This window comes from Olea europaea, chromosome 6, assembly GCF_002742605.1.
Source record: "Olea europaea var. sylvestris chromosome 6, O_europaea_v1, whole genome shotgun sequence".
NCBI classification, from domain to species: Eukaryota; Viridiplantae; Streptophyta; class Magnoliopsida; order Lamiales; family Oleaceae; genus Olea; species Olea europaea.
Window position 1 is genome coordinate 7675718 of NC_036242.1, and position 27113 is coordinate 7702830.

Below are 27113 nucleotides of genomic sequence, written 5' to 3' on the forward strand. Positions count from 1 at the left end.
TTTCCATCGCAATGAAATGAAGAATATCGTTTGAGAAATGTTGGAAAATAGAGCAATGGAGAAAACAAAGAAGAGGAAGATTAATGTATATATGAAGAAGACTTGAACACGAATTAAAAACGTTGTTCTCAAACGATATTTGTCTCCTCTTACAATACTTTTAAGGATTGAAATGACAAATATTTTGTAAGATTTATCAAGCCTCAATGAAGAACACCAAAAAAGGAATAAAATCTCGTGTAAAAATCAAGAAGAATTATGAAAAGATTACAATTCTAATCAAATTAGGAAACTCGCGAAAAATTGTAATTCGGTCCTTGACTTTGTTCTATGCGGTTGCATAGTGTTAATCTATGCGATCGCATAGGTCATTTGATTTGCCTCCTGGAATTCCCTGTCGGTGTACATGTGGCCATGAGGAATTATAACTATGCGATCGTATAGTTCACATTGCTGCTTCCAACTTCCATTGCTCGTATCATATTGATCCAAGTCTCTTTGGCCTTCGACCCCAACGTGAAACTGGCTCCATTTTGCGTCCCGAACATGGTTTCATCAATAGTGGCTTTAATGAGTAACCCCATCACCTCTTTAACTCGTTTTGCTCTCGATCGCATCATCCGGCCTTCTTCAATAATCAACAGGTCTCGGCTCGGCCTTGCCTTCGTGATCCCCGCATCTTGGATCATATCAGCCCCTCCCTCTTCAAAAAGATTCGTCCTCGAATCTACACCTGCATCAAAGAGAGATAGATCAGCAACATTGAATGTAGTTGAAACATTGTACTCACCTGTAAGATCCACTTTGTATGCATCATCATTTATCTTTTTGATGACTTGGAATGGACCATCTCCTCGTGGCTGCAACTTTAACTTCCTTTGCTCGGGAAAACGCTCCTTTCTGAAATGTACACAGACCTAATCACCTGGTTCAAATGTCACACATTTTCTTCCTTTGTTTGTCTTTGATGACCAGCTTACTCTTTTCTTCAATTTGCATTTGGACCTTTTCGTGGAGTGACTTTACCAACTCAGCTTTCCTCTTACCATCTAAGCTACCTCGTTTATTCATAGGTAAAGTTAACAAGTCCAAAGGAGTTAGTGGATTAAACCCATAAACGATTTCAAAAGGTGAAAATGAAGTAGTAGAGTGTACAGCTCTGTTGTAAGCAAATTCGATGAAAGGTAAACACTCCTTCCAACTTTTCAAGTTTTTATTTATCATGGTACGAAGCAATTGAGTCATGGTCCTATTTACTACCTCAATTTGCCCATCAGCCTGTGGATGGCAAGTTGTAGAGAATAATAGTTTAGTACCTAACTTATTCCACAACACACGCAAAAAATGACTCAAAAACTTAACATCCCGATCAGACACTATGCTCCTAGGGACCCCATGCAAATGTACTATTTCCCTAAAGAACAAATCAGCAATATTAATGGCATCATCGGTTTTGTGACATGGTATAAAGTGTGTCATTTTACTAAATCTATCTACCACAACAAATATTGAATCCCGACCTCTTTTTATCCTAGGTAAACCTAACACAAAATCCATTGATATATCCACCCAAGGTTCACTAGGTACAGGTAAAGACATATACAAACCATGTGGTAAAACTTTAGACTTAGCTTTCTTGCAAGTTATGCATTTCCCACAAATTCGTTCTACGTCACATCTCATTTTAGGCCAATAAAAATGTTATCCTAATATCTCTAACGTTTTTTGAACCCCAAAGTGACTCATTAGACCTCCAGTGTGTGCTTCCCTTACCAACAACTCACGCATAGAACAATTAGGAATACACAATTTATTCTCTCTAAACAAATATCCCTCATGTTTATAAAATTTGTCAACCGTTCCTTTATTACATGAGTCATAGATGTCAGAGAAATCAAGGTCATTCACATACATGCTCTTAATATGCTCAAAGCCAAGTAACTTTACACTTAAAGAATTAAGAAGCACGTACCTTCGAGACAATGCATCGGCTACCACATTTTCATTACCTTGTTTATACCTGATAACGTAAGGAAAGGTCTCGATGAATTTCATCCATCTTGCATGTCTCTTGTTCAATTTACCCTGACCTTACAAGTCTTTTATAGACTCATGATCGGTATGTATAACGAACTACTTAGGCCACAAGTAATGCTGCCAAGTCTCTAGTGCTCGAAGGTATGAATAGAGCTCGTTGTCATATGTCGAATAGTTTAGTGCAGCTTCGCTCAGCTTCTCACTAAAGTAAGCAATAGGCCTTCGTTCCTGCATTAACATTGCTCCAATACCTATTCCTGAAGCATCACACTCGACCTCGAATGTCTTGTCAAAGTTAGGTGATGCCAAAATAGGTGCTTTACACAATTTATTCTTAATACTATTAAATACAAGTTCTTGTGCCTCACCCTAATGAAAACCTACGCTTTTTTTAATAATCTCAGTAAGTGGTGTAGTGATTGTGCTAAAATCCTTTACAAACCTCCTATAAAAACTAGCTAAATCATGAAAACTCCTGACTTCAGTTATGCTTTTAGGTGTTGACCATTGTTTAATAGCTTTTATCTTTTCTTCATCTACTTTTACTCTATTAGCACTAACCACAAATCTTAAGAAAACAACTTTATCCATGCAAAACGTACACTTCTTAAAATTAGCATATAGTTATTCCTTTCTTAACACAACAAGCACACATTTTAAATATTTCAAATGCTCTTTTAGGTCTTTGCTATAGAATAGGATGTCATCAAAATAGACTACAACAAATTTACCTATGAAAGCACGCAAAACATGATTCATTAAATGCATAAAAGTGCTCGGTGCATTTGTGAGTCCAAATGGTATGACTAACCACTCATATAAACCATATTTAGTTTTAAATGTTGTTTTCCATTCATCGCCCTCCCGCATGCGAATTTGATGATACCTGCTCTTAAGATCAATTTTATTAAAAATGCAAGCACCATGCAGTTCATTGAGCATATCATCTAACCTAAATATGGGGTGGCGATACTTTATCGTTATGTTGCTGATGGCTTTACAGTCCACACACATCGTCCATGTCCCATTCTTCTTCGGTACCAACAAAACAGGCACAACACAAGAGCTCATGCTCTCTCTCACATAACCTTTGCTCATCAGTTCCTTCACTTGCCTCTGAGGTTCTTTCGTCTCCTTGGGGTTGCTTTGATAAGCTGGTCGGTTCAGAATGACAGCTCCAGGTATGAAGTTAATTTGGTGCTCAATGCTTCGAATTGGTGGCAACCTTCTTGGCACGTCCTCTGGAAACACATCTTTGAATTCCTGTAACAAAGACTTAATCAAACTAGGGAGGGGTGTGTTAGATTCCTCAAAATTGAGGAGTGATTCTTTGTATTCCAACAACAACACTTATCTTTTATCAACCATTGCCTTTTTCAATTCGCTCTCCTTAGTAAAGAAGTTCATTTTCGGCTTTTCTCTCCTCTCGACTGACTCTTTTTCTCTCCTATCAATTGACCCTTTTTCTCTCCTCTCATGTGGCCTTTCTATTTTTTCTCCACTCTCAACCACCTTACCATTTTCTCTCTTGCCGTTGGCTCACTATTTTCTCTCTTCCTTCCCAGCTCTCTTGCTCTCCTTTCTTCCTCACTTTTCAATTTAATTTGGTCTTCATACACCTATGCCGATGTTAATGGCGCAAGGGTAATAGACCTTCCGTACTTAACAAAGCTATATCGGTTCCTATATCCATCATGTGTAACTTTTCTATCATATTGCCATGGTCTCCCCAACAAGATATGACTTGCATGCATAGGCACCATATCACATACAACCTTGTCACTATAACTTCCAATTGAAAAATTGATTAACACCCATTTGTTTAACCTAACCCCCACTTTCATTTAGCCACTACAATTTATATAGCCTAGGGTATTTCAATAAAGCTAATCATAACTTCTCAACTAATGTTGTACTGGCCACATTTGTGCAACTTCCACCATCAATAATTAAACTATACATCATATCGTGGACGTGACATCAGGTGTGGAATATGTTTTCCCGTTGCTGCTTCGAGTCATCTACCTTGATTTGAGTATTAAGAGCTCGCTTTGTGACCAACAACTCCCCAGCGAAAAATTCCACCTTCTCCTCATCACTAACTTCCTCCAATGCTGGCATAACGTCATATTCCCCTTCACTCTCACTCACTACCTCTCTGTTATCCCGCAATACCATTACGCACTTGTTAAGACACTGAAAAGCAATGTGTCCCGTCCCCAAACATCGAAAGCATTTTATGTCCCTGCTCCTTGATTGCTGTGGATCCATTCTGGGTATAGTTTTACTAGCACTTTCATCTTTCCCTTTCTGCAATTCATTTCTTCCCTTAGCTACCGTCTCGTTTCCCTTATTATTGTCCCATTTCGACCTCCAAATCGGGTTAGAAGACAAAGTATTCACCGGCTGTCTTGCAGTTCCCTTCCTCTTCAACTGTTTTTTAACCTTCATGGCTACATGCAAAATATCTTTCAAATCCACGTAATATTGCAGCTCTATCACATTAGCAATATCCCGATTCATTCTACTCAAGAACCGTATCATGGTGGCTTCTTGGTCCTATTCTATATTCGTCCGAATCATTAAGATTTCTATTTCTTTGTGGTAATCCTCTACACTCCTCGATCCTTGGCATAAACCCTGCAATCTTTGATGTAACTCCCCGTAATAGTGTCCAGGCACAAACCGCTTCCTCATCACCGCCTTCAGTTCATCCCAAGTATTAATAGGCCTTTCCCGATTCCAACGCCGTAAAGTAACCACTTGATCCCACCAAGTGATGGCGTAGTCAGTGAATTCTAACACCGTAATCTTCACCTTCTTATCCTCCGAGTAGTTGTGACAATCAAAAATTAACTCAACTTTCTTCTCTCATTCCAAATAAGCCTCGGGATCACTCCTACCCCTAAATTGTAGAATCGCCATTTTAATATTACCCAAAATGCCGTCTACATCATCACCGAAATTATTTCTACCCCGTTGTTCAACCCTACCACCTCTATTTCTCTTCCGTCCCATCTCCATTTCTTCATAATCATCTTCATCCAAGTTACTACCATGATTAAACGCTTCCCATTCCCTCTTAGGCTCCCGCCTACCTGGTCTCCCAGCATGAGGTACTTTCGCCTGTTGTCCCCTACTAAGATTTACAACCGATGTATCCAACCTGTCTAGCCTATCTCCCATATCCATCAATAAATGTTCAAACTGCTGCATCATGTCGTCCTGCGTGTTGGTTTGATTACCGTTACTGCTGGAATTTGAGCGTTCTCTTTTAGACATTCTCTCAATTTTCTACCTCACCAAGTTCACTCAGAATCACACAATTGGCTTTTACCTTCTAATAAACTCACCACTTTGCCTTTTACCACTCAATGCTTTCACCAAGTGCTTCCAAGAACAACAATGAACTCAACGGATTCAAACTTGTAGATTCAAGACCAAATGTAATTCAAAGAACACGAATTCAAGGGATTTGCGACTAATTGGGATGAAATTTGGACAGATTTATCAAAAGATCAATAATGGAATTATGACAAAAATTGGGATTGATTTGAACAAGATTGAAAGTTGTGAATTAAATTATAAATTGTTGGCAGTAATCGATCAACTCAAAAAAATAACTTTTTTTTACGTGAACAGTAACTTTTTTCTCCTTTTTTTTGGGGATGAACAGTAACCTTTTTTTAACACAAAACTTGATACTACCAACGAAAACAATAATCTAGGAATTAACAATGAAGGATGACTCAAGAACACGAAAGGTAACTAGAAGAATCGAAAAAAAAACTAACGACTCAAACAAGAAAAATAAAGATATAATCTGATTAAATTAGAGCCAAATGTCTGATACCAACTGATGCGAACCCCGCAGTATCAGAGACTACGAAACCCACAACTAGATTGATACGGAACCCAAGAACGCCTATTGAAAACCCGATTTTGAATTTTCGACCCAACAACGTGAAACAAGAAACCCAACGATAGCAAGATACGATGGACCCCTTGATTACACAATTGAAGAACCCACAACCCGATTTTGAATGTCACAAGAATTTCTCCTTGATAAGTTCGATTTATTGTTCAATTTGGAAGAACAAAGAAGGAAGCAATAATCTCTCAATAATTGTTAAAAGTGTTTTTTTACAATGGAAAATACTACTATTTATATTAAAATCTAAAATATTGTGAAAAGGAATAAAATCTCGTGTAAAAATAAGAAGAATTATGAAAAGATTACAATTCTAATCAAATTAGAAAACTCGCGAAAAATTACAATTCGGTCCGTGACTTTGTTTTATGCGATCGCATATTGTTAATCTATACGGTCGCATAAGTCATTTGATTTGCCTCCTGAAATTCCCTGTCGGTATACATGCGGCTGCATGGAATTATAACTATGCGGTCGCATAGTTCACATTGCTGCTTCCAACTTCCATTGCTCGTATCATATTAATCCAAGTCTCTTCAGTCTTCGACCCCAATATGAAACTTGCTCCATTTTGCGTCCCGAACATGATTTCATCAATAGTGGCTTTGACGAGCAACCCCATCACCTCTTTAACTCGTTTCGCTCTAGATCGTGTCATCGGGCCTTCTTCAATAATCAATGGGTCTTAACTCGACCTTACCTTCGTGACCCCCGCATCTTGGATTAACTACATTTTAATCGATACATTGAGCAGTTCAAGGTAGATCGAGAGTGAAAAACAAAAAGTACGCAAGCAACCGTAAAGGAGGAGGATTTGAAAGTAAACATTACTAAAAATGTCGCTTGAAAAGCTAGAAGATATGCGAAGCAACTGATAAGTGGGAATAAAGAACAGTTTGTGTTGCTAATGTCGTATGCAGCTGAGGTATTGAGGACCAATCCAGGATCCACAGTGATGATAGGACTTAGTGGGCAGGTGTTTCAAGGTATATACATCTATTTTAGTGCTTACAAATTAAGGTTTTAACATGGGTGTAGAAAAATCATTGGAGTGGAGGGATGCCATTTTCGGGGTGTTTGGCCTGGTATACTATGTAAATGATTGTATCTATCCTATTTCATATGCCGTTGTCCAGAAGGAGAAACTGTTGCTTCGAGATGGTTTTTAAAATATTTGGCTGAGGAAAATTAGATGGAAAATGGGTTGATTGGACTGTGATGACAGATAGGCAAAAGGGATTAAGTAATGTCGTTGATGAATTATTTCCAGAGATGGAGCATATGTTCTGTGTTAGGCATATGTATACAAATTTTCTCAATAGGAATTTTAGGGGAAGACTTTGAAGGTCTTGTTTTGGCGGGCTGCTAAGTCTACTACCTTACCTAAGTTAGAATGTGGATGCAACAAATTTGTCAAGTTAGTGAAGAAGTGTATACATGGCTGAACGAGAGGCAACAGGGCGAGTGGAGTAAATCTCATTTCAGGAAACACTTGAAGATTGACATTTTATTGAATAATTTGTGTGAAGTTTTCAATAAAATGCTGATAAAGGATAGGGAGAAGTTCATTGTAATGATGTTGGCAGATATGTAGTTGGGGTTTATGATTAGGATTGAGAAGCATCAAAGTAAGACAAGAAAGTACGAAGGGTGATTGTATCAAAGGACTAAAAACAGCTTGCTAAGATCACTGAGATGTCCAATGAATGCACATTACATTTTTCAGGAAGACCTCGATGGCAGGTGGACTGTAGGTTATAGACCTATGTCGTTGACTTGGAAGAACGAAGTTGTGCATGTAGGAGGTGGAACTTGATGAGAATACCACGTAATCAAACCTTGGTCGTGATATGGGAGTGTAGAAATGATCTCGACGATTATGTGGATAACTGTTACACAATCGAAACATACTTGAGATGCTATAATAACATCTTGAATCCTATTAACGGAATACGATTATGGTCCCAATTGGATACTGTACCCATCATTCCACTCTCATGGACTACTTTCACGAAGGGGGAGAAAGCAAAAAAAAAAAAAAAATTGAGGAGACAAGCGGACGAAGATATTATCGCACAGTATCAAGAGGAATCGCATTTTAGGAGAAAAGGAAGAGTATTGATGACAAGCTCACTATGTGGACTAAAAAGACACTACAAAAGATATTACTCTAAGCCTAATGTACCGAGTTTTGTAAGTACTTTTTCTGGTGTTCAATTGAGTATTTCAAATGAATTATTCTACTTGGACAACCGGAGTTGACAAAGTACTCATAGGAGGGATCCACGATTTTTTATCCAGTGTGAGCCCCCTCCCACGTGTGTTTGTCAACCCCAATTATACATGTAGCATAATTGTTTTTCAAAGAGAATAAAATCATAATTGATTATTTCAATTACAATAAAATCAAACTACTTGATTTTTTTATGTACAGGACTGTATGAAGGATTGTTGGAGTCAGTTGATAGTGGAAGGCACGTGACAGAGGAGGTTTGGAGACATGTTAGTACTAATATTATTCTTGTTGCATGTGTGTAACTTATTGAAATTATAAGTTTTTTTACTAATGTCGAATTTATGTTTGGGAAAATTGGTTCTAGGCCATGGAAATGGAGCAGGTTCAAGTCACGCACATGAGAAAGTTGAAAATTTTCAATTCATGCCAACGTCAGGCTTCCAGCATCAATCTGAAATATTTTTAAGTTCATTCCCACCCCCACTAATCATTCCTAGTGTTGGGAAATCCAATTTTTGAAGAAAATAGGAACCTGTTTGTGTAGTGTTTCATGTATTTTGTGCTATTATATTGGCATGTGTAGTTGATGTACATAGGTAACTACGGGTGATGGTTTGGAGGGTGTCCTTATGATGGTGTGGATGGTGTTTTTGTCGTTGTGATAGTGTCCAATTTTTGTGTTTCTGCAGGTTTACTTTTGGATATAAAGGCAGCTATAATTTGATATTTAATGCTAAATGTTTTACAGGGGTCTATGTATAGCTAAAGAAAAGTGGAAGACACTTGGTATTTGAAAATCTAATGTTTACTTACTCTTGCTTTCTTGGATTCACTTTTTGTTAATTTTATTTGTTACTTATTCTTACAAACCAATAAAGATAAATGAAAGAGAAAACTAAAAACATGAAAACATAAAAAGGTAAACTAAAATAACCGTGTGATCATATAACACTCCATTAATGCTTGATATATAGGAACTCTATGTACCAGAAAAATACCAACAACATAACATTTAACATATTTTACACTACCAACAGTAAAGGTTTCAGCAGTAAAGATTTCAATAAATAACATTTAACATAAGTATTAACAACATATTTAAACTAATTACGCTATTGATAGGCTCCAGCACATCACAACATCGACCATCGAAAAGAAAGAAAGTTAACAATAGTATACTTCAACAACACACAAACATGAAAAATCTAGTTCTCCTTGAGTACAATGTGGAAGTTTTTCACAACTCTCTTCCTCTTCGTTCACCACTATCTCCTATGACTCCATCACCCGTGCAAAGGTTAAGTTTAATGATATACTGAAGTCCTTTTTTAGGTAATTTGAGCAACACTTGTAAATCGAAGCGACAGATCTTCAATTGGAACCATATTGCGTTCTTCATTATCACCACTAGGCTAACTGTCATCCTTTAATGGTTTTCATTTGTCCGGCGAGACGTCACTCCACTAAAAAAACCCTCGATCTCTAGTGTAACAAAAAAATTACCGACCTATGTTTTTGGTCTTTACTATTTCCATCAATTTCATGAAAACATCGGCATACTCTGGACATCGTTGCTTTTTGGGGCATATCCACAATTGGTGCATAGGCTGTCTGCAACTATGGCAAATCCCCTTGTTCTTTCCTATCAGACAGAAAAACAATAATCTTAATGAAACATCACAATACTACACACAATTTTTTATCACATAAATTTGGTGCAAACCCATTGTCTCAAAATATATCACCTCTTGTTCCATCAATATATGGACGGTAACAAAATCATTTTTCAAGCAATTTGGGTTCAAGTTCTTTTCTAAGTAATGTTACAAGCAAAGATAACATCCTAATTCCACCATGTTTCATAGTTTTGTATAGACATGTAAACTGCAGGAATAAGAAATATACCCATATTCCACGAGAACATAAATCTATATTTGCAACAACACATACACTGATTTGGGCAAAATTTACTTATGACAACAAATGCATGCTATTTTAACCAAAAATTACCCAAGTAAACTAGAATAAATATCAATACAACATTAATTGGACCCACCGATGTAGTAGCAGTGATATTAGGGAAAAATTTTCTGCAATACCTCCGTTTGTTTTCTCCATGCCAAGGGACTGAGCAATATACCCTTATCGTGCCTTTTATTTTAAGATCAAATTGATTTGGGGTTAGGGTTCTCCCAATTTGTAATCTTAGATTTGAGAGAGATGAAGGTTAGTTTCTATCTTGTTCTTCTTCTATTTGATTTTGATATCATGCTTTCAAATTGGTGTAGATATCAAAATAAATAAATAATAAAGAAAATGGATTGGATCGATTTAAATCATTAGCTCAATTAAATCAAAGTCTACAAAAATCCATAAAATCAAAAGGCTCATTTTCACTTTTTAAATAAATAAATAAAATCATAATTACTCAATTATTGAGTAATTATCAAAATTAGAATGATTTTTTCCCTATAAATAGGACCAAGGGTCCATAAAGGAGGGGAGAAAGTGAAAGCAAGCAAAAAGTGAAAGTATAGAAGACAATCACGAATTGCTTAAGAAATTCCAAAGCCAAGGGAAGAGAAGAAATCTTCTCAAATCCAAATCTAGCGAACCTCAATAAGGTCAAAATCCTCTTTGTATCGCACAGGTTCACGCCAAGTTCAAAAAGATCAAAGTCTCATTTCAATTAAATCAAATTTAAGTTCAAGTCCAAGCCATGAAATCCAAGTGCTGAACAAGTCAAGTCTTAACAAATCAAATTTTCAACAAGTTCTCGAAGATCAGGATTCAAGTCACGTGACTTCTCGTCTTCAAATATTTAGATTATTAATCAGAGGATTTTCGCAATCTTGTAATTACAAGAAGGTCAACATCACTTATATTTATCAAAAATACAATTTGTAACGATTTTTATATTTTAATAAACGAAATTTTTCGTAAAATTGGCTTGTTTGGGAGTTGGGTAATTAAATACATGGCTTCATCATTTTCGTATGTAGCATTTCATTTATTCTGTTTGAGTTTTTAACGACCACGTGTAAAACCATCAGCCACGTAGGCGCTTGGAAGAGACAGAAGCTAGCCGGTGAGCGATGGAGTGCAACTTAACAAAGTTCAGTGAGCAATCGGGTGCAAAGCAATGTAAGGTAAGTGAACGTAATATTTTGTAAAGTATAGTGTATGCTCAAACATGTAACTCGATTTTAGATTAAACTAGTTGTATACACAGAGTATATATTATATTTGACACTCTATCATGTATCATCAAAAGGATTAATGTATTTTGATAGAAGAAAAATGACAGAAAGGTTGATAGTAATATATGTGATAGTAGATGAGTGTATGAAAAAATTGACTGTATTTTAAATTGTTTAATAATAAAATGTCACATGACATTAGGTCAAAAATTAAGTCAACTGTACCCTTGTCAAAATTTGGTTTAAAGTATTATCTATAATCTATAATATATTAAAGTATCGCATCGAGGAGGGTGAATCATTTTTTGAACCATTTTAACTTTCCTATAATTCAATTACTTCAAAAATACCTTACTTTTCATTTTTCGATATATAATAAATATCACATAATTATTGTCTTTTATGAAATTTATGTTATTAATTAATAATTCTCAATAAATTAACATTTATATTAATCAAGATTCAATGAATTCTCACTTGATGAATTTTCAATTATATGAATCTAGAGTCATTATAGATGAATTTATTTATGTTCATGTATGTAGAAATTTTAATGAATGTTTAAATTTATGTATTAATAATTAATTTTTATGTATAAAACGTAATATAAAAAGATTCCTCATTTATAGCATTTCATCGTTACAAAAAAATTGAATAATAGAAATTGAATTTTGAGAGTACAATTTTCTTCTTTTAAATTTTTATGCTAAATTTTATTTTTATTAATTCGTATGAAATTTATCAAATCTTCCAATAAATTGATAACAAAGATCATTTTTACTATAAGTATTTTAGAATAAATTGCAATGCCTTACTGTTAAAATAAACGTGTAGAAACGCTGTGACGACACAATAATGTGAAATATGAGGGAAAAAAAATCTACACACAGCCTGATTGCGGAGGAGGGGGGGGGGGGGGGTTGTTTTTTTGTTTTATATNGGGGGGGGGGGGGGGGGGGGCGTTAGTTATCTTGTTTCATATCAATAATATTTTCTTGATTTCTTCATCGAAACACTTTAACTTATCTTGTTATTGATCTTATCCCAGCCATCAAATTATACATCAACAGCCCGGATTCTGTAAGTATCTCTTTGATTCTCTGTGTTTTGCAATTTCAATTGGAAGAAATCACCAGCGTTGGAATAAGATTGTTGAAAACTGGATTGAAGTGTTAATGGAAAACTGAATAATCCGGTTAAGCTTGGCGTTTTTTAGCTGGGTCTTACCGCGTACTGTTCTTGTTGCAATTTGGGAATTTAATCGTAGGTCCTCAAAATAATAATAATAATAATAATTTCATTTTTTTTTCTTGCCTTCTTAATAATATGAGGAGGAAAGGAAGATTAGGCTGCAAACCAGAAAGAGCTGTATCAGTGTATGTGATAGAGTGCTGATCTGTCTGTAAAACAGGGTTTGGTTGGGTTGATTATATACTGAACCTTACTTTGATAAGACTCGATTTCAAACGAGAAATTGAATAGGTGGGATTTGCTGTAACATAAAAAATAAAAAAATTGTTTGGCACATATTAGTGGACTGGATAGTAGAATAAACAACTTACCAACATGCCATTAGTAGATTAGGATTTAAGCATTGTTAATTCTTTTTTTCTTTTTTATCAAAATGAGGATTTGAGGCATTGATCTGACTTTCGGTGAAGACAAAAGTTATCGCTAAAGAGTACCAAAATCCAAGTGAAGGGAAATGATATGGGCAGAGCAATGGTTGGGGAGAATATTGTGGTTGGTGAGACTTGAGAGAGGAAGATTTGGCTAAACATTGAATGGAGCATGATGCATAAAGTATTTTTATTGTCATGATTTCTGATTACCAAGTCTTTTGGGAGCCAGCCCTTATGCAAGATAAGGTGATGGCTGCTCCTCCTCTAGTGGAGGCATTCTGCAATTCTAGATTGACCTTGAGCACTTTATGTCGGTATATACAAGTAGGCTATGCACAGTTGTCATTGCATGGCGCATGATTGTCATATTTCCTCACTTCTTGCCTCTCGGTCTGAGGTGAAGACTTATTAATGAAGCTCCTCGCTTCAAGCTTTAGCTGGTTATTGTCTCATTTAATATGGGTGCTCATTGTTGCAAGGTTGAGATCACTATGTATTTCTATGTTTATGACCTTAAGAGTTCATCTTTGCTACCCATCATCAGATTTCATAATGTATTTGCCACAGGTGTTTAGTTCTTAATCTCTTGTTACATAGAAGTATATGATTCTGTTTTTCCATGATTGTTTCTGAAGTGATAGTAGTGGAAAATATTGGTTATTGTAATCTTATTATTAAGTAAAATTGAATGAATACCGCTGAATTTTATTCTGCTACAGTAAATTGGGATATGCCGTAAGGAGCTGAATTTTTAGCTAGATTGTCGTACACTTGAATATTTATGATTTTATTATTTAGGTGGAAGAAAATCATATTTACGTTGTTTATCCAGATGGTAAATATTTTTTTTTTGGGTATGCAAATTTACATATGCTCTTAACAGTAGATTTTAGACATTTCCCTGCATTTTTCACAAAAAGTTGATAAAAGTTATCTGTTCTATGGAAAAATGAAGAGAAGTGAGATAATGTATATGCAAGAGGTTATTCAGAAGATGTTTTACCTGCAATTTAAACTGTTTTAATTTTTAAATTTCCACTGTCCCTATGTGGAGAGAACGGTGAACAAGAAAGAAAAAAAATTATTACCAGGAGTCATATTCTTCAAAAATTTGCACTTCTGGTTTGGTTGATAGGAAATTTGACATAAATGGTTGCAATTTGAAATTAAGCATCTACTTGCAGGTTGAAAGAGTGATCTTAAGATTGGCTACCGGAAGATACTTCCAGAATGGAATATCTACCAAAGGATTTCTCTGGAATGGACCGCGGGAAACTCACACTGATGGGGTCCACTGTATGTGTAATGCTCACTCTACACTTTGCGATACAGCTTGTATCTGAACATTTCCAATCTTGGAAGAAGCCAAAGGAACAGAAGGCAATAGTAATTATTGTCCTCATGGCTCCATTATATGCCATTGACTCCTACGTTGGTCTGCTAGACATTCGTGGGAGCGCAACATTTTTCACATTCTTGGATTCTGTCAAAGAATGCTATGAGGCTCTGGTAAATGTTCAACGACTACGCATTCTGTAACTCCAACTTGTGGTTTTAGTCATCAGAGCCAAGTTGGATAATTCACGCATAGCACTTTATTTTTGCCTGCTTTATCAACTTTTTTTTTTTTTTTGTGGTGGGAATTAACTTTATCTTTTGATGAAGTGTAGGTGATGGCTAAGTTTTTGGCTTTGATGTATACTTATTTGAACATATCTATCAGCAAAAATATAGTGCCTGATGAAATTAAAGGAAGAGAGATTCACCACTCATTCCCAATGACTCTTTTCCAGGTCGAGCTCTCCATTCTTCAACCAATGGATGTTGTAATGTGATAAATTAGCAGTATGTTAATCTTCACCCTTGGGACGTATTATCATCCAACTTGATTTGTTTGCGATATTTTTAAATGGAATTATTCTCATAATTTAAAGCAAATGCAAGCCATCATCTTGCCTCTTGAATCTTCATAATTATGAATTTTTCAGTCTGTTTTTAACCTCATGAACCACAGTAATGTCTAAATGCACCATTTTGGCAATTGCAGCCTCACACTGTCCATCTGGACCATAAGAATTTAAAGCTTCTCAAGCAATGGACATGGCAGTTTGTGGTAATTCGCCCAGTTTGCTCTGTCTTGATGATAGCTCTTCAGCTTCTTGGAATATATCCCAGTTGGCTCAGCTGGACATTCACCATGATCTTGAACGTTTCTGTTTCTTTGGCATTGTATTCCCTTGTGGTTTTCTACCATGTTTTTGCGAAAGAGTTAGCACCGCATAAACCACTTGCCAAGTTTTTGTGCGTCAAAGGCATCGTCTTCTTCTGTTTCTGGCAGGTATGCTTATCGTATATAATCTTCGGAAACACCAGTCTAGTATACCGGTTTCAAGAAGTTTTATACTTTTCAAATTAAAAGATTAACCAAGGGTTGAAGTGGGTTTTGGGTCCATTTGACATAACTTCTCCTTCTGCTTCTTGTAGAGGAGCTTCAAGAGTCAGTCGCCTTGGACCAGCTTTTTCAAAAGAGATCTTCTAAATGAACAAAGAACTTCTAGAAAATTATCCAAACACGTTCAAAAGCATCTTCTTAGCCTCAAAAACAATTTTTTTGGCTTTTTAAAAGCCTTGCAAAACATGTCCCATACATAGGTGGAATTGGTGGCTTGCATGTTCTTTGCTTTCTCTCCTCTTCAAACATTTATCGATTGTGAAATGATTATTTAGATGCGTTTTCTATCCTTTCCCAGGGAATTCTGCTTGACATTCTTGTAGCAATGGGAATAGTAAAATCGAATCATTTCTGGCTCGACGTGGAGCACGTCCAGGAAGCTCTTCAGAACATGTTAGTGATTGTGGAGATGGTTTTCTTCTCACGCTTGATGCAATATGCATACACAGCTGCACCTTACCGCAATGCTTCAGTTTCAGAAACCAGTGACAAAAAGAAAGAGTGATTGGAAATCTTAAGGTATATTTCGAGCAACATTATAGTTGTATTGTGGTGTGTACTGGTGCCATTCATGTCGAGACTCAGATGCATTATGTTTGCGCATGTAATGAATATATGGCGAAGTGTTGCAAAATAACATAGGTATTGGAACTGTCGGACGTGTAGTTTGTTGTGAAGTGGTTGAACCATGCATTGTACTTTTTTCAAAAATTAAGTCAACTGTACCCTTGTCAAAATTTGGTTTAAAGTATTATCTATAATCTATAATATATTAAAGTATCGCATCGAGGGTGAATCATTTTTTGAATCATTTTAACCTTTCTATAATTCAATTATTTCAACAATACTTTACTTTTCATTTTTCGATATATAATAAATATCACATAATTATTGTCTTTTATGAAATTTATGTTATTAATTAATAATTCTCAATAAATTAACATTTATATTAATCAAGATTCAATGAATTCTCACTTGATGAATTTTCAATTATATGAATCTAGAGTCATTATAGATGAATTTATTTATGTTCATGTATGTAGAAATTTTAATGAATGTTTAAATTTATGTATTAATAATTAATTTTTATGTATAAAACGTAATATAAAAAGATTCCTCATTTATAGCATTTCATCGTTACAAAAAAATTGAATAATAGAAATTGAATTTTGAGAGTACAATTTTCTTCTTTTAAATTTTTATGCTAAATTTTATTTTAATTAATTCGTATGAAATTCATCAAATCTTCCAATAAATTGATAACAAAGATCATTTTTACTATAAGTATTTTAGAATAAATTGCAATGCCTTACTGTTAAAATAAACGTGTAGAAACGCTGTGACGACACAATAATGTGAAATATGAGGGAAAAAAAATCTACACACAGCCTGATTGCGGAGGAGGGGGGGGGGGGCGTTAGTTATCTTGTTTCATATCAATAATATTTTCTTGATTTCTTCATCGAAACACTTTAACTTATCTTGTTATTGATCTTATCCCAGCCATCAAATTATACATCAACAGCCCGGATTCTGTAAGTATCTCTTTGATTCTCTGTGTTTTGCAATTTCAATTGGAAGAAATCACCAGCGTTGGAATAAGATTGTTGAAAACTGGATTGAAGTGTTAATGGAAAACTGAATAATCCGGTTAAGCTTGGCGTTTTTTAGCTGGGTCTTACCGCGTACTGTTCTTGTTGCAATTTGGGAATTTAATCGTAGGTCCTCAAAATAATAATAATAATAATAATTTCATTTTTTTTTCTTGCCTTCTTAATAATATGAGGAGGAAAGGAAGATTAGGCTGCAAACCAGAAAGAGCTGTATCAGTGTATGTGATAGAGTGCTGATCTGTCTCTAAAACAGGGTTTGGTTGGGTTGATTATATACTGAACCTTACTTTGATAAGACTCGATTTCAAACGAGAAATTGAATAGGTGGGATTTGCTGTAACATAAAAAATAAAAAAATTGTTTGGCACATATTAGTGGACTGGATAGTAGAATAAACAACTTACCAACATGCCATTAGTAGATTAGGATTTAAGCATTGTTAATTCTTTTTTTCTTTTTTATCAAAATGAGGATTTGAGGCATTGATCTGACTTTCGGTGAAGACAAAAGTTATCGCTAAAGAGTACCAAAATCCAAGTGAAGGGAAATGATATGGGCAGAGCAATGGTTGGGGAGAATATTGTGGTTGGTGAGACTTGAGAGAGGAAGATTTGGCTAAACATTGAATGGAGCATGATGCATAAAGTATTTTTATTGTCATGATTTCTGATTACCAAGTCTTTTGGGAGCCAGCCCTTATGCAAGATAAGGTGATGGCTGCTCCTCCTCTAGTGGAGGCATTCTGCAATTCTAGATTGACCTTGAGCACTTTATGTCGGTATATACAAGTAGGCTATGCACAGTTGTCATTGCATGGCGCATGATTGTCATATTTCCTCACTTCTTGCCTCTCGGTCTGAGGTGAAGACTTATTAATGAAGCTCCTCGCTTCAAGCTTTAGCTGGTTATTGTCTCATTTAATATGGGTGCTCATTGTTGCAAGGTTGAGGTGACTACGTATTTCTATGTTTATGACCTTAAGAGTTCATCTTTGCTACCCATCATCAGATTTCATAATGTATTTGCCACAGGTGTTTAGTTCTTAATCTCTTGTTACATAGACGTATATGATTCTGTTTTTCCATGATTGTTTCTGAAGTGATAGTAGTGGAAAATATTGGTTATTGTAATCTTATTATTAAGTAAAATTGAATGAATACCGCTGAATTTTATTCTGCTACAGTAAATTGGGATATGCCGTAAGGAGCTGAATTTTTAGCTAGATTGTCGTACACTTGAATATTTATGATTTTATTATTTAGGTGGAAGAAAATCATATTTACGTTGTTTATCCAGATGGTAAATATTTTTTTTTTGGGTATGCAAATTTACATATGCTCTTAACAGTAGATTTTAGACATTTCCCTGCATTTTTCACAAAAAGTTGATAAAAGTTATCTGTTCTATGGAAAAATAAAGAGAAGTGAGATAATGTATATGCAAGAGGTTATTCAGAAGATGTTTTACCTGCAATTTAAACTGTTTTAATTTTTAAATTTCCACTGTCCCTATGTGGAGAGAACGGTGAACAAGAAAGAAAAAAATTTATTACCAGGAGTCATATTCTTCAAAAATTTGCACTTCTGGTTTGGTTGATAGGAAATTTGACATAAATGGTTGCAATTTGAAATTAAGCATCTACTTGCAGGTTGAAAGAGTGATCTTAAGATTGGCTACCAGAAGATACTTCCAGAATGGAATATCTACCAAAGGATTTCTCCGGAATGGACCGCGGGAAACTCACACTGATGGGGTCCACTGTATGTGTAATGCTCACTCTACACTTTGCGATACAGCTTGTATCTGAACATTTCCAATCTTGGAAGAAGCCAAAGGAACAGAAGGCAATAGTAATTATTGTCCTCATGGCTCCATTATATGCCATTGACTCCTACGTTGGTCTGCTAGACATTCGTGGGAGCGCAACATTTTTCACATTCTTGGATTCTGTCAAAGAATGCTATGAGGCTCTGGTAAATGTTCAACGACTACGCATTCTGTAACTCCAACTTGTGGTTTTAGTCATCAGAGCCAAGTTGGATAATTCACGCATAGCACTTTATTTTTGCCTGCTTTATCAACTTTTTTTTTTTTTTTGTGGTGGGAATTAACTTTATCTTTTGATGAAGTGTAGGTGATGGCTAAGTTTTTGGCTTTGATGTATACTTATTTGAACATATCTATCAGCAAAAATATAGTGCCTGATGAAATTAAAGGAAGAGAGATTCACCACTCATTCCCAATGACTCTTTTCCAGGTCGAGCTCTCCATTCTTCAACCAATGGATGTTGTAATGTGATAAATTAGCAGTATGTTAATCTTCACCCTTGGGACGTATTATCATCCAACTTGATTTGTTTGTGATATTTTTAAATGGAATTATTCTCATAATTTAAAGCAAATGCAAGCCATCATCTTGCCTCTTGAATCTTCATAATTATGAATTTTTCAGTCTGTTTTTAACCTCATGAACCACAGTAATGTCTAAATGCACCATTTTGGCAATTGCAGCCTCACGCTGTCCATCTGGACCATAAGAATTTAAAGCTTCTCAAGCAATGGACATGGCAGTTTGTGGTAATTCGCCCAGTTTGCTCTGTCTTGATGATAGCTCTTCAGCTTCTTGGAATATATCCCAGTTGGCTCAGCTGGACATTCACCATGATCTTGAACGTTTCTGTTTCTTTGGCATTGTATTCCCTTGTGGTTTTCTACCATGTTTTTGCGAAAGAGTTAGCACCGCATAAACCACTTGCCAAGTTTTTGTGCGTCAAAGGCATCGTCTTCTTCTGTTTCTGGCAGGTATGCTTATCGTATATAATCTTCTGAAACACCAGTCTAGTATACCAAGTTTCAAGAAGTTTTATACTTTTCAAATTAAAAGATTAACCAAGGGTTGAAGTGGGTTTTGGGTCCATTTGGCATAACTTCTACTTCTACTTCTTGTAGAGGAGCTTCAAGAGTTAGTCGCCTTGGACCAGCTTTTTCAAAAGAGATCTTCTAATTGAACAAAGAACTTCTAGAAAATTATCCAAACACGTTCAAAAGTATCTTCTTAGCCTCAAAAACAATTTTTTTGGCTTTTTAAAAGCCTTGCAAAACATGTCCCATACATAGGTGGAATTGGTGGCTTGCATGTTCTTTGCTTTCTCTCCTCTTCAAACATTTATCGATTGTGAAATGATTATTTAGATGCGTTTTCTATCCTTTCCCAGGGAATTCTGCTTGACATTCTTGTAGCAATGGGAATAGTAAAATCGAATCATTTCTGGCTCGACGTGGAGCACGTCCAGGAAGCTCTTCAGAACATGTTAGTGATTGTGGAGATGGTTTTCTTCTCACGCTTGATGCAATATGCATACACAGCTGCACCTTACCGCAATGCTTCAGTTTCAGAAACCAGTGACAAAAAGAAAGAGTGATTGGAAATCTTAAGGTATACAAAGAACTTCTAGAAAATTATCCAAACACGTTCAAAAGTATCTTCTTAGCCTCAAAAACAATTTTTTTGGCTTTTTAAAAGCCTTGCAAAACATGTCCCATATATAGGTGGAATTGGTAGCTTGCTGGTAGCTTGCGTGTTCTTTGCTTTCTCTCCTCTTCAAACATTTATCGATTGTGAAATGATTATTTAGATGCGTTTTCTATCCTTTCCCAGGGAATTCTGCTTGACATTCTTGTAGCAATGGGAATAGTAAAATCGAATCATTTCTGGCTCGACGTGGAGCACGTCCAGGAAGCTCTTCAGAACATGTTAGTGATTGTGGAGATGGTTTTCTTCTCACGCTTGATGCAATATGCATACACAGCTGCACCTTACCGCAATGCTTCAGTTTCAGAAACCAGTGACAAAAAGAAAGAGTGATTGGAAATCTTAAGGTATATTTCGAGCAACATTATAGTTGTATTGTGGTGTGTACTGGTGCCATTCATGTCGAGACTCAGATGCATTATGTTTGCGCATGTATAATGAATATATGGCGAAGTGTTGCAAAATAACATAGGTATTGGAACTGTCGGACGTGTAGTTTGTTGTGAAGTGGTTGAACCATGCATTGTACTTTTGTGTGTTATCGGGAGACGAGTAGATGCTAATAAGAGATAAATAATTTGTTACTCTCTTGGTTCCTTTAATATAGACTTGCTTTTTTTGTTCTTTTGATCCAAATTATAGGCTACTTTTCTTTTTGAAAGTATAGTTGATTTTTTAGTTTTCTAATATGTCCCTATTAAAAAATATGAACTATTCTTATTTAAATCATTTTTTAATGTAAAGGTGTATTAGGAAAAATGTAAGTAAATTTTGTATTTCTAGTTGTATTAATTACATTTTTTAAATTTGTGCAAAGATGAAAATAAGCATATCTTTATGGGATAGAGAGTATTTTTCTTGAAAAATGGAGATAAAACTAGCCCCCACGGTTGAATAGAACTTTTTATCGTTTATAATAGACCTTTAGAAAATTTTGATTTTTCCTTTTTACATTTCATTGAAAAAAGAAGCTTTGGGTCTCAAAAGTTTATTTTTGACTTCTCAAAAGCCATGTCAAACGGAAATTAAAATATGTTTCTGCTAATGATATTGTCATATTTTCTAAGTGGACGGTGGTTTGCGCATAATTAATTGAACTGCACAAATAGTTAGTTTGACAGTTCGGTTGACACTTTCCTTATAGCTCGAGGGCCCTACACAATAAAAAAATGGCAAAAAAATGGCTGGCTCCCCGAGCTGTGAGGGGATGTAAGCTTGTACAGTCCACCTCAGACTGTACAAGCAGATTTATCCATAACGTAGGTAACACAAAATCATCTTATTTCTCTCTTAATTCCCCACAGTTTTTTTCTCCACCTATTTGCATAACCATTCTGTGTTCTTCTAGGTGGACTGTACAAACAGATTTATCCATAACGTAGGTAACACAAAATCATCTTATTTCTCTCTTAATTCCACACTGTTTTTTTCTCCACCTATTTGCGTAACCATTCTGTGTTCCTCTAAATTCGAATGGATGAAATTCCAGAACCCCATTTCATTTGTAGGCTATAGAAAAACATTTTTCAAAGTGTGGCCACCAAACTGTCATTCATTGAAAGCTACGAAGTGCGAATGGAGACAAATGATTTTGAGAGGAACAACAAATTTGACAAGGAACGATCGTGGAAACTAATGGCTATGGAAAAAAAAAAAAAAAAGGTTTACTTTATTCCTTTTTATTTTTTTAACAAAAAATAAAGACATCCTTTCGACTTGTATTCTATGTTGTTATATTTGATGGAATCAATTAAAAAAACTAAAAATTGACGGGATTAAAGAAGAAGGATGTGTAATTCTATGTAGCACCGTAATTAATCCCTTATTTTCGAGACTTAAGATTTATATGTAAATATTTAATTATATAAAGAGCGAACCACCAAATAATTATGTCTTGATTCACCAAAAAACTTACAGAAATACACATAAGGTGTCGATAACATTTATCACTAAATTTTCATGCATCGAGTTAGGTTGAAAATTGTTGAAAATAATGTCAATGGTTATGCATACATTTTGTTGAATTTGAGGTACAACGCGAAAGGTCTAAAACTAGAACACGTTTAGTTGGTTAGCAAAGTACGAGTTAAATTTGTATGACTTGATGATCAATACAACATTTTACTAGCTGACTTACAAGTGAAACGTTAGCTTATATAGTCCCATTTGGTTCAACTAAAAAGTTAGATTAAAATTTAAGTCAAAGTATATAATTAATTCAAACCACACGTTTTAGGGGATTTACAACTTTAATCAAAATTACTAAAAATATGATCATATCAAGAACATGCTCAACTTTTTAATTAATCTATTTGGTGCATGGGGGGTTTATCACGTGATCACTCACATCCTTGAGATTGTGTGTGACCAATAATTTTTGCTATTTTTCATTCATAGCTTTAATAACATATTTTAAGAATCAATCAATCTTGATTGATAAAATGATGCTAAAAAATATAGCCCTTGTTTGATCCTCATTATTTTCAAAATATATTTTTCTTTTTCTTCATTGCAATCACATTTTTCAATAAAATTATATTACACGCAAACTCGAAATTTTTCCTTATTTTTTAACCACACATTTCTCATCAAACTGTCATTCTAAAATACATTCTTAGAATAATAATGGGGCTCAAATAAGCGCATAATCTAAACTACACGTAATTTGAGATTGATTTCCATTAGTTAATTCAAATTAAAATACTAGTATCAAATAAAACATTGAATTATAGAAATTATTGAAGTAGAGACCACATTCAATTTTGCTTGTTCTGTTACTCTCCTTTCTAACTCTCGATTACAAGTTGTTCCCTCGTCCAAGTACTAATATTTTAAATATCCAACACATCTTCACAGACCAAGAACTACGAGATAATCCCTTCCATTCTGGGGCGACGGAGGTCGTATGTTGTATAATTTTGTTTCACAAGTGTACGATCCCTAACAAGTAATAGTGGACCTAAGAGTCCGGTTATCGATCCCACGAGGACTATTTTGTAGCACTTAATTTAATCTTTCTTTAACTACTATTTGACGAATGTAAATAAAAAAAACAATGATTAAATATGATTTTTATTCTAAAGACTTAAAAATGTGATTGGATTCAATGAAAAGTGATTGAGAATTCAAACAATAAATGGACATTAGGGCGGAACAATTTCACCTATTGGTCACCTTCACTTCATAAATCAAGATTCATAAAACTTAAGGTAGTGTTCGGTCGAATTCTTCTATTGTATTCAACTTACCCCTCTCGAGTTCTCATTGAGCCTACTTAATTAGTTTAATTCCATATCTCTATGCAAATTAAATTTAATTAAACGAAACATTGGTTCTAAGAATTCACACCTGACTGCAGCAATCAATATAGGTGTCTCTACACATTATATTAATTTACCGGATTTTAATATGTGGTCTAAACAAATAATCCGCATCTCTACGCAATCAATGTTCACAAATCATCTAATTAGTGATCAAGTAATTAAATGTATTAAGAACAATATTAAAATCAACACATGAAATAAAAAAGTACTAGAATCTCAATTGCATGAAATAAAGGGTTCCAAAAGATTACATTGTTCGCCCTAACGTGAAATTTAACTACTCATAATAATGGAAGAAAAATAGGAGATTGTCTTAGAATACATCACCGATTTTGAAATAAAGACGTGGAAGAAAAAATGGAATTCTTGCACCAAGATCTCCTTCCTCTTCCAATGAGTGCTTCCAATCTTCAATTCTTAGTGTTAATCTTCTTAAATTTCTCCCTTGAATCTCCCTTCTTGTTGTTTTTCTCTCCAATATGTCAAGAACGCGTGGCTTGATCCCATAGATTTTTAGTGTGCGGCTCCCCCCTCATTTAGGTCTTCAATCCTGTGTTTATATTGTCTTGGAGTTTAGGGAAAGATTTGGAGATGAGTTGGGCCGAAAAAGAATGGTAAAAACCTAAAAAAATTAATCTCGCACAGCGGCGCCTAGGCGCTGCGATTTGGGCGCCTACGCGCTGACTTTCTGTCAAAATTTCAGTATCATGGCGCCTAGGCGCTGAGGACTACTTCGGTTGCACTATACAGCTTTCAGTATTTTTATCATAACTTTTTCGTTCGATATCCGATTGAAGTGATTCAAGATGCGTTGGAAAGATAATTCAAAGGACTACAATTTTGATTCAGAAATCATTCTCCAATTCCATCGTTTTCTATGTCAAAAATGAGTCTAAATGTGAGACGAAAACTCCGGCGCAAAACTTTTTGGTTGGAAAATGATTTATGATCATATCTTGACTAAATTTGATCCCTTTGACACTTTCCTTTGTCCAATTGGCTTCTAGAACTCTCGGATCTTCATTTAAAGTTTTGACACGACTTTTGATTAATTGCATTTTAATCCTCGAACTTTGGATCTCTTACGTTTTGGTCATTTCATCCAATTTTGCTAGCTTTTGCCTATTTCCTTCATTTGACCTCTTTTAGCTCTAGTTTTCTCCATTTTCATCAATCTACAAAACAACACCAAAATCACTTGTTAGAACTTCTAAAATACTCTCCAAGATAGCAAAATCATGAAATTAATGGCATAATATAATGAGTGTAAATCACTCATCAAACACCCCCAAACTTAATCTTTTGCTTGTCCTCGAGCAAACACCAAAACCCATAAAAATAATTAATGGACACACAAGCACAACCAAGACAAACAAAATCACTTAAAATAAATTTCGCTAGATAGCTTGCCTTCATGTCTGAGAATTAAAAACATAACTTCGATTCCATGAAACACTTCAAAGCTATATTGCAAAAGTTAAATTCTCGCCTATTCAATGCACAACGAGGGTGTGTGTGTGGAGAGTCAAGTGCAATGTTGTACAATAATAAGTTGACCCAATTCCCGACCTTAGAAGTCAAATTTTTCCTTACTTTACTCGTGGGATTCACACACCCCCAAACTTATTTTCTTTTCTCTTTCCAAGGGTGTAACCTCGGGTTAAATCTTCAATACTAATTTCTTACACCACTCAAGTTTGGTTAGATTTTACTGATTGTAGTTCCACATGTCAACAAATGAGGATTCTCCTTATTTTTGACCGCTTCAACCTCTAGGAATCAACCAAGTTACTTACCCCTTATCAAAGGTCTAATCGTCTAAAACAAGTGCTCGGGGCTTAATCAAGGCATTTGATATCTATTTTTTTTCTCTGTTTTTTTTTTTTGATTAATTTTTTTCTTCACATATATCTTTATTCTTTAATCACCCTTTGTGCGGACGTCTCTCCCTTAAGCTATCTAAATGACCCCTGTAGCGAGTTTTAGGCGATGACTCCCAAATCAGATGACTTTAGGGCACCAGGTTTTAAACCCTTACAGATTTAATCACTCGAGTCATAAAGGCTACGAAGAGACGATTCACAATGAGATTATTAAAGTTGTCCTCATTGGGATCTTTTTTTTTTTTATGCGGTGATTAGTGCAATGTCCCTTATTAAACACCTATCCTCGAAAATCGACCTCTAACTTAAGGTTTTCACCCAATTTTCATCCCATTAGTCTCAGACAGTCCACACAAAAATTAACACACACGAAATCCACATTTATCTCCAAACTTCCCTACAACAGCGCAATCATCCAAACGTCCTAAGTTTGGTTTAAGGGTATTGTGATGTTTAATGGTTGTTTGGGTTTAGCATCTAAGTTCTCTAATTCAACCTATAAATGTAAATCAACATACTCATGCACAACGCTACAATCAACTCACATGCAAAAAAATAATTTTCGTTTCACATGAATAAGCAAAAATCTAACTCAAACACATAACTCGTCCACAATTCATAAATCAACGCATGTTTTCAATTACACATATCAATACCGGCAAGGTTATCTAACACACACAAGCATGCAAAAACACGAAATGATTTTTTTTTTTGAATAAAAACACAAACACATAAAACAAGCAAATCACACATAAGCATTCGAGAAACTCAACAATGTAAGCAAATGATGTCACTCCCCCAAACTTAACTGAAACATTGTCCTCAATGTGAAATTTAAAGGAAAAGGAGGAGGACTTCCCTGAAATGTCAGTATTGCCTATGATGTTGTGGTGTCTTGGTGTTGCATTTGATTGACTCTTCTTCTACATTTTCCCCCAAACTTGAGATTTGTCCCATTTTCTCCATGTCCATGTTGGGTTGAGTGTTCCGCGACGTCATGTTTCTGAAAAATTAAATTTGAAAAATTAAACTCGTGGAACAAGGATTACTTAGCTCAAACATCTAATAACCAACTTAATTACTCCAAGACCTATGGGTAGAAGGTGTATGGGTGATGATTCCTAAATAAGCTATAAATTAAACTATCTTAGAACTTTGAAAACAAAATAAAATAAAATAAAATAAAAGCTTGGGTTGCCTCCCAAGAAGCGCTTCTTTTAAGTCATTAGCTTGACTTGTGCCGCTGGTTTATCATGGTGGCTCAAACCAAGTTATTCCATCATT

At 35.2% G+C, this 27113-nt stretch overlaps 2 protein-coding genes and 1 long non-coding RNA gene across 4 annotated transcripts; all 3 read left to right on the forward strand.

The window, feature by feature from the left end:
- The first annotated feature begins 6307 nt into the window (after window positions 1-6307).
- On the forward strand, window positions 6308-8949 carry LOC111396479. Its single transcript, XR_002703011.1, has 3 exons — window positions 6308-8161; window positions 8403-8470; window positions 8569-8949. It is a non-coding gene; the product is annotated as an uncharacterized LOC111396479 (long non-coding RNA).
- A 3404-nt stretch (window positions 8950-12353) lies between these two features.
- On the forward strand, window positions 12354-16179 carry LOC111395694 (transmembrane protein 184A-like). Its single transcript, XM_023021813.1, has 5 exons — window positions 12354-12484; window positions 14211-14535; window positions 14697-14819; window positions 15074-15364; window positions 15777-16179. The coding sequence occupies exons 2-5, from the start codon at window positions 14257-14259 to the stop codon at window positions 15981-15983; spliced, it is 900 nt and encodes a 299-aa protein (XP_022877581.1). The 5' UTR covers window positions 12354-12484; window positions 14211-14256; the 3' UTR covers window positions 15984-16179.
- Window positions 16180-16867: 688 nt separating this feature from the next.
- Window positions 16868-21209, forward strand: LOC111395693 (transmembrane protein 184A-like). 2 transcript variants are annotated; one of them, XM_023021810.1, is made up of 6 exons: window positions 16868-17013; window positions 18740-19064; window positions 19226-19348; window positions 19603-19893; window positions 20307-20527; window positions 20971-21209. In XM_023021810.1, exons 2-5 carry the CDS (start codon window positions 18786-18788, stop codon window positions 20511-20513), a joined length of 900 nt encoding a protein of 299 aa, XP_022877578.1. In that variant the 5' UTR covers window positions 16868-17013; window positions 18740-18785; the 3' UTR covers window positions 20514-20527; window positions 20971-21209. The 2 variants fall into 2 exon arrangements, with proteins under 2 accessions (XP_022877578.1, XP_022877579.1); XM_023021811.1 differs by lacking the exons at window positions 16868-17013; window positions 20971-21209 and adding an exon at window positions 18104-18122 and having other exon boundaries at window positions 20307-20513.
- The last annotated feature ends 5904 nt before the right edge of the window (window positions 21210-27113 follow it).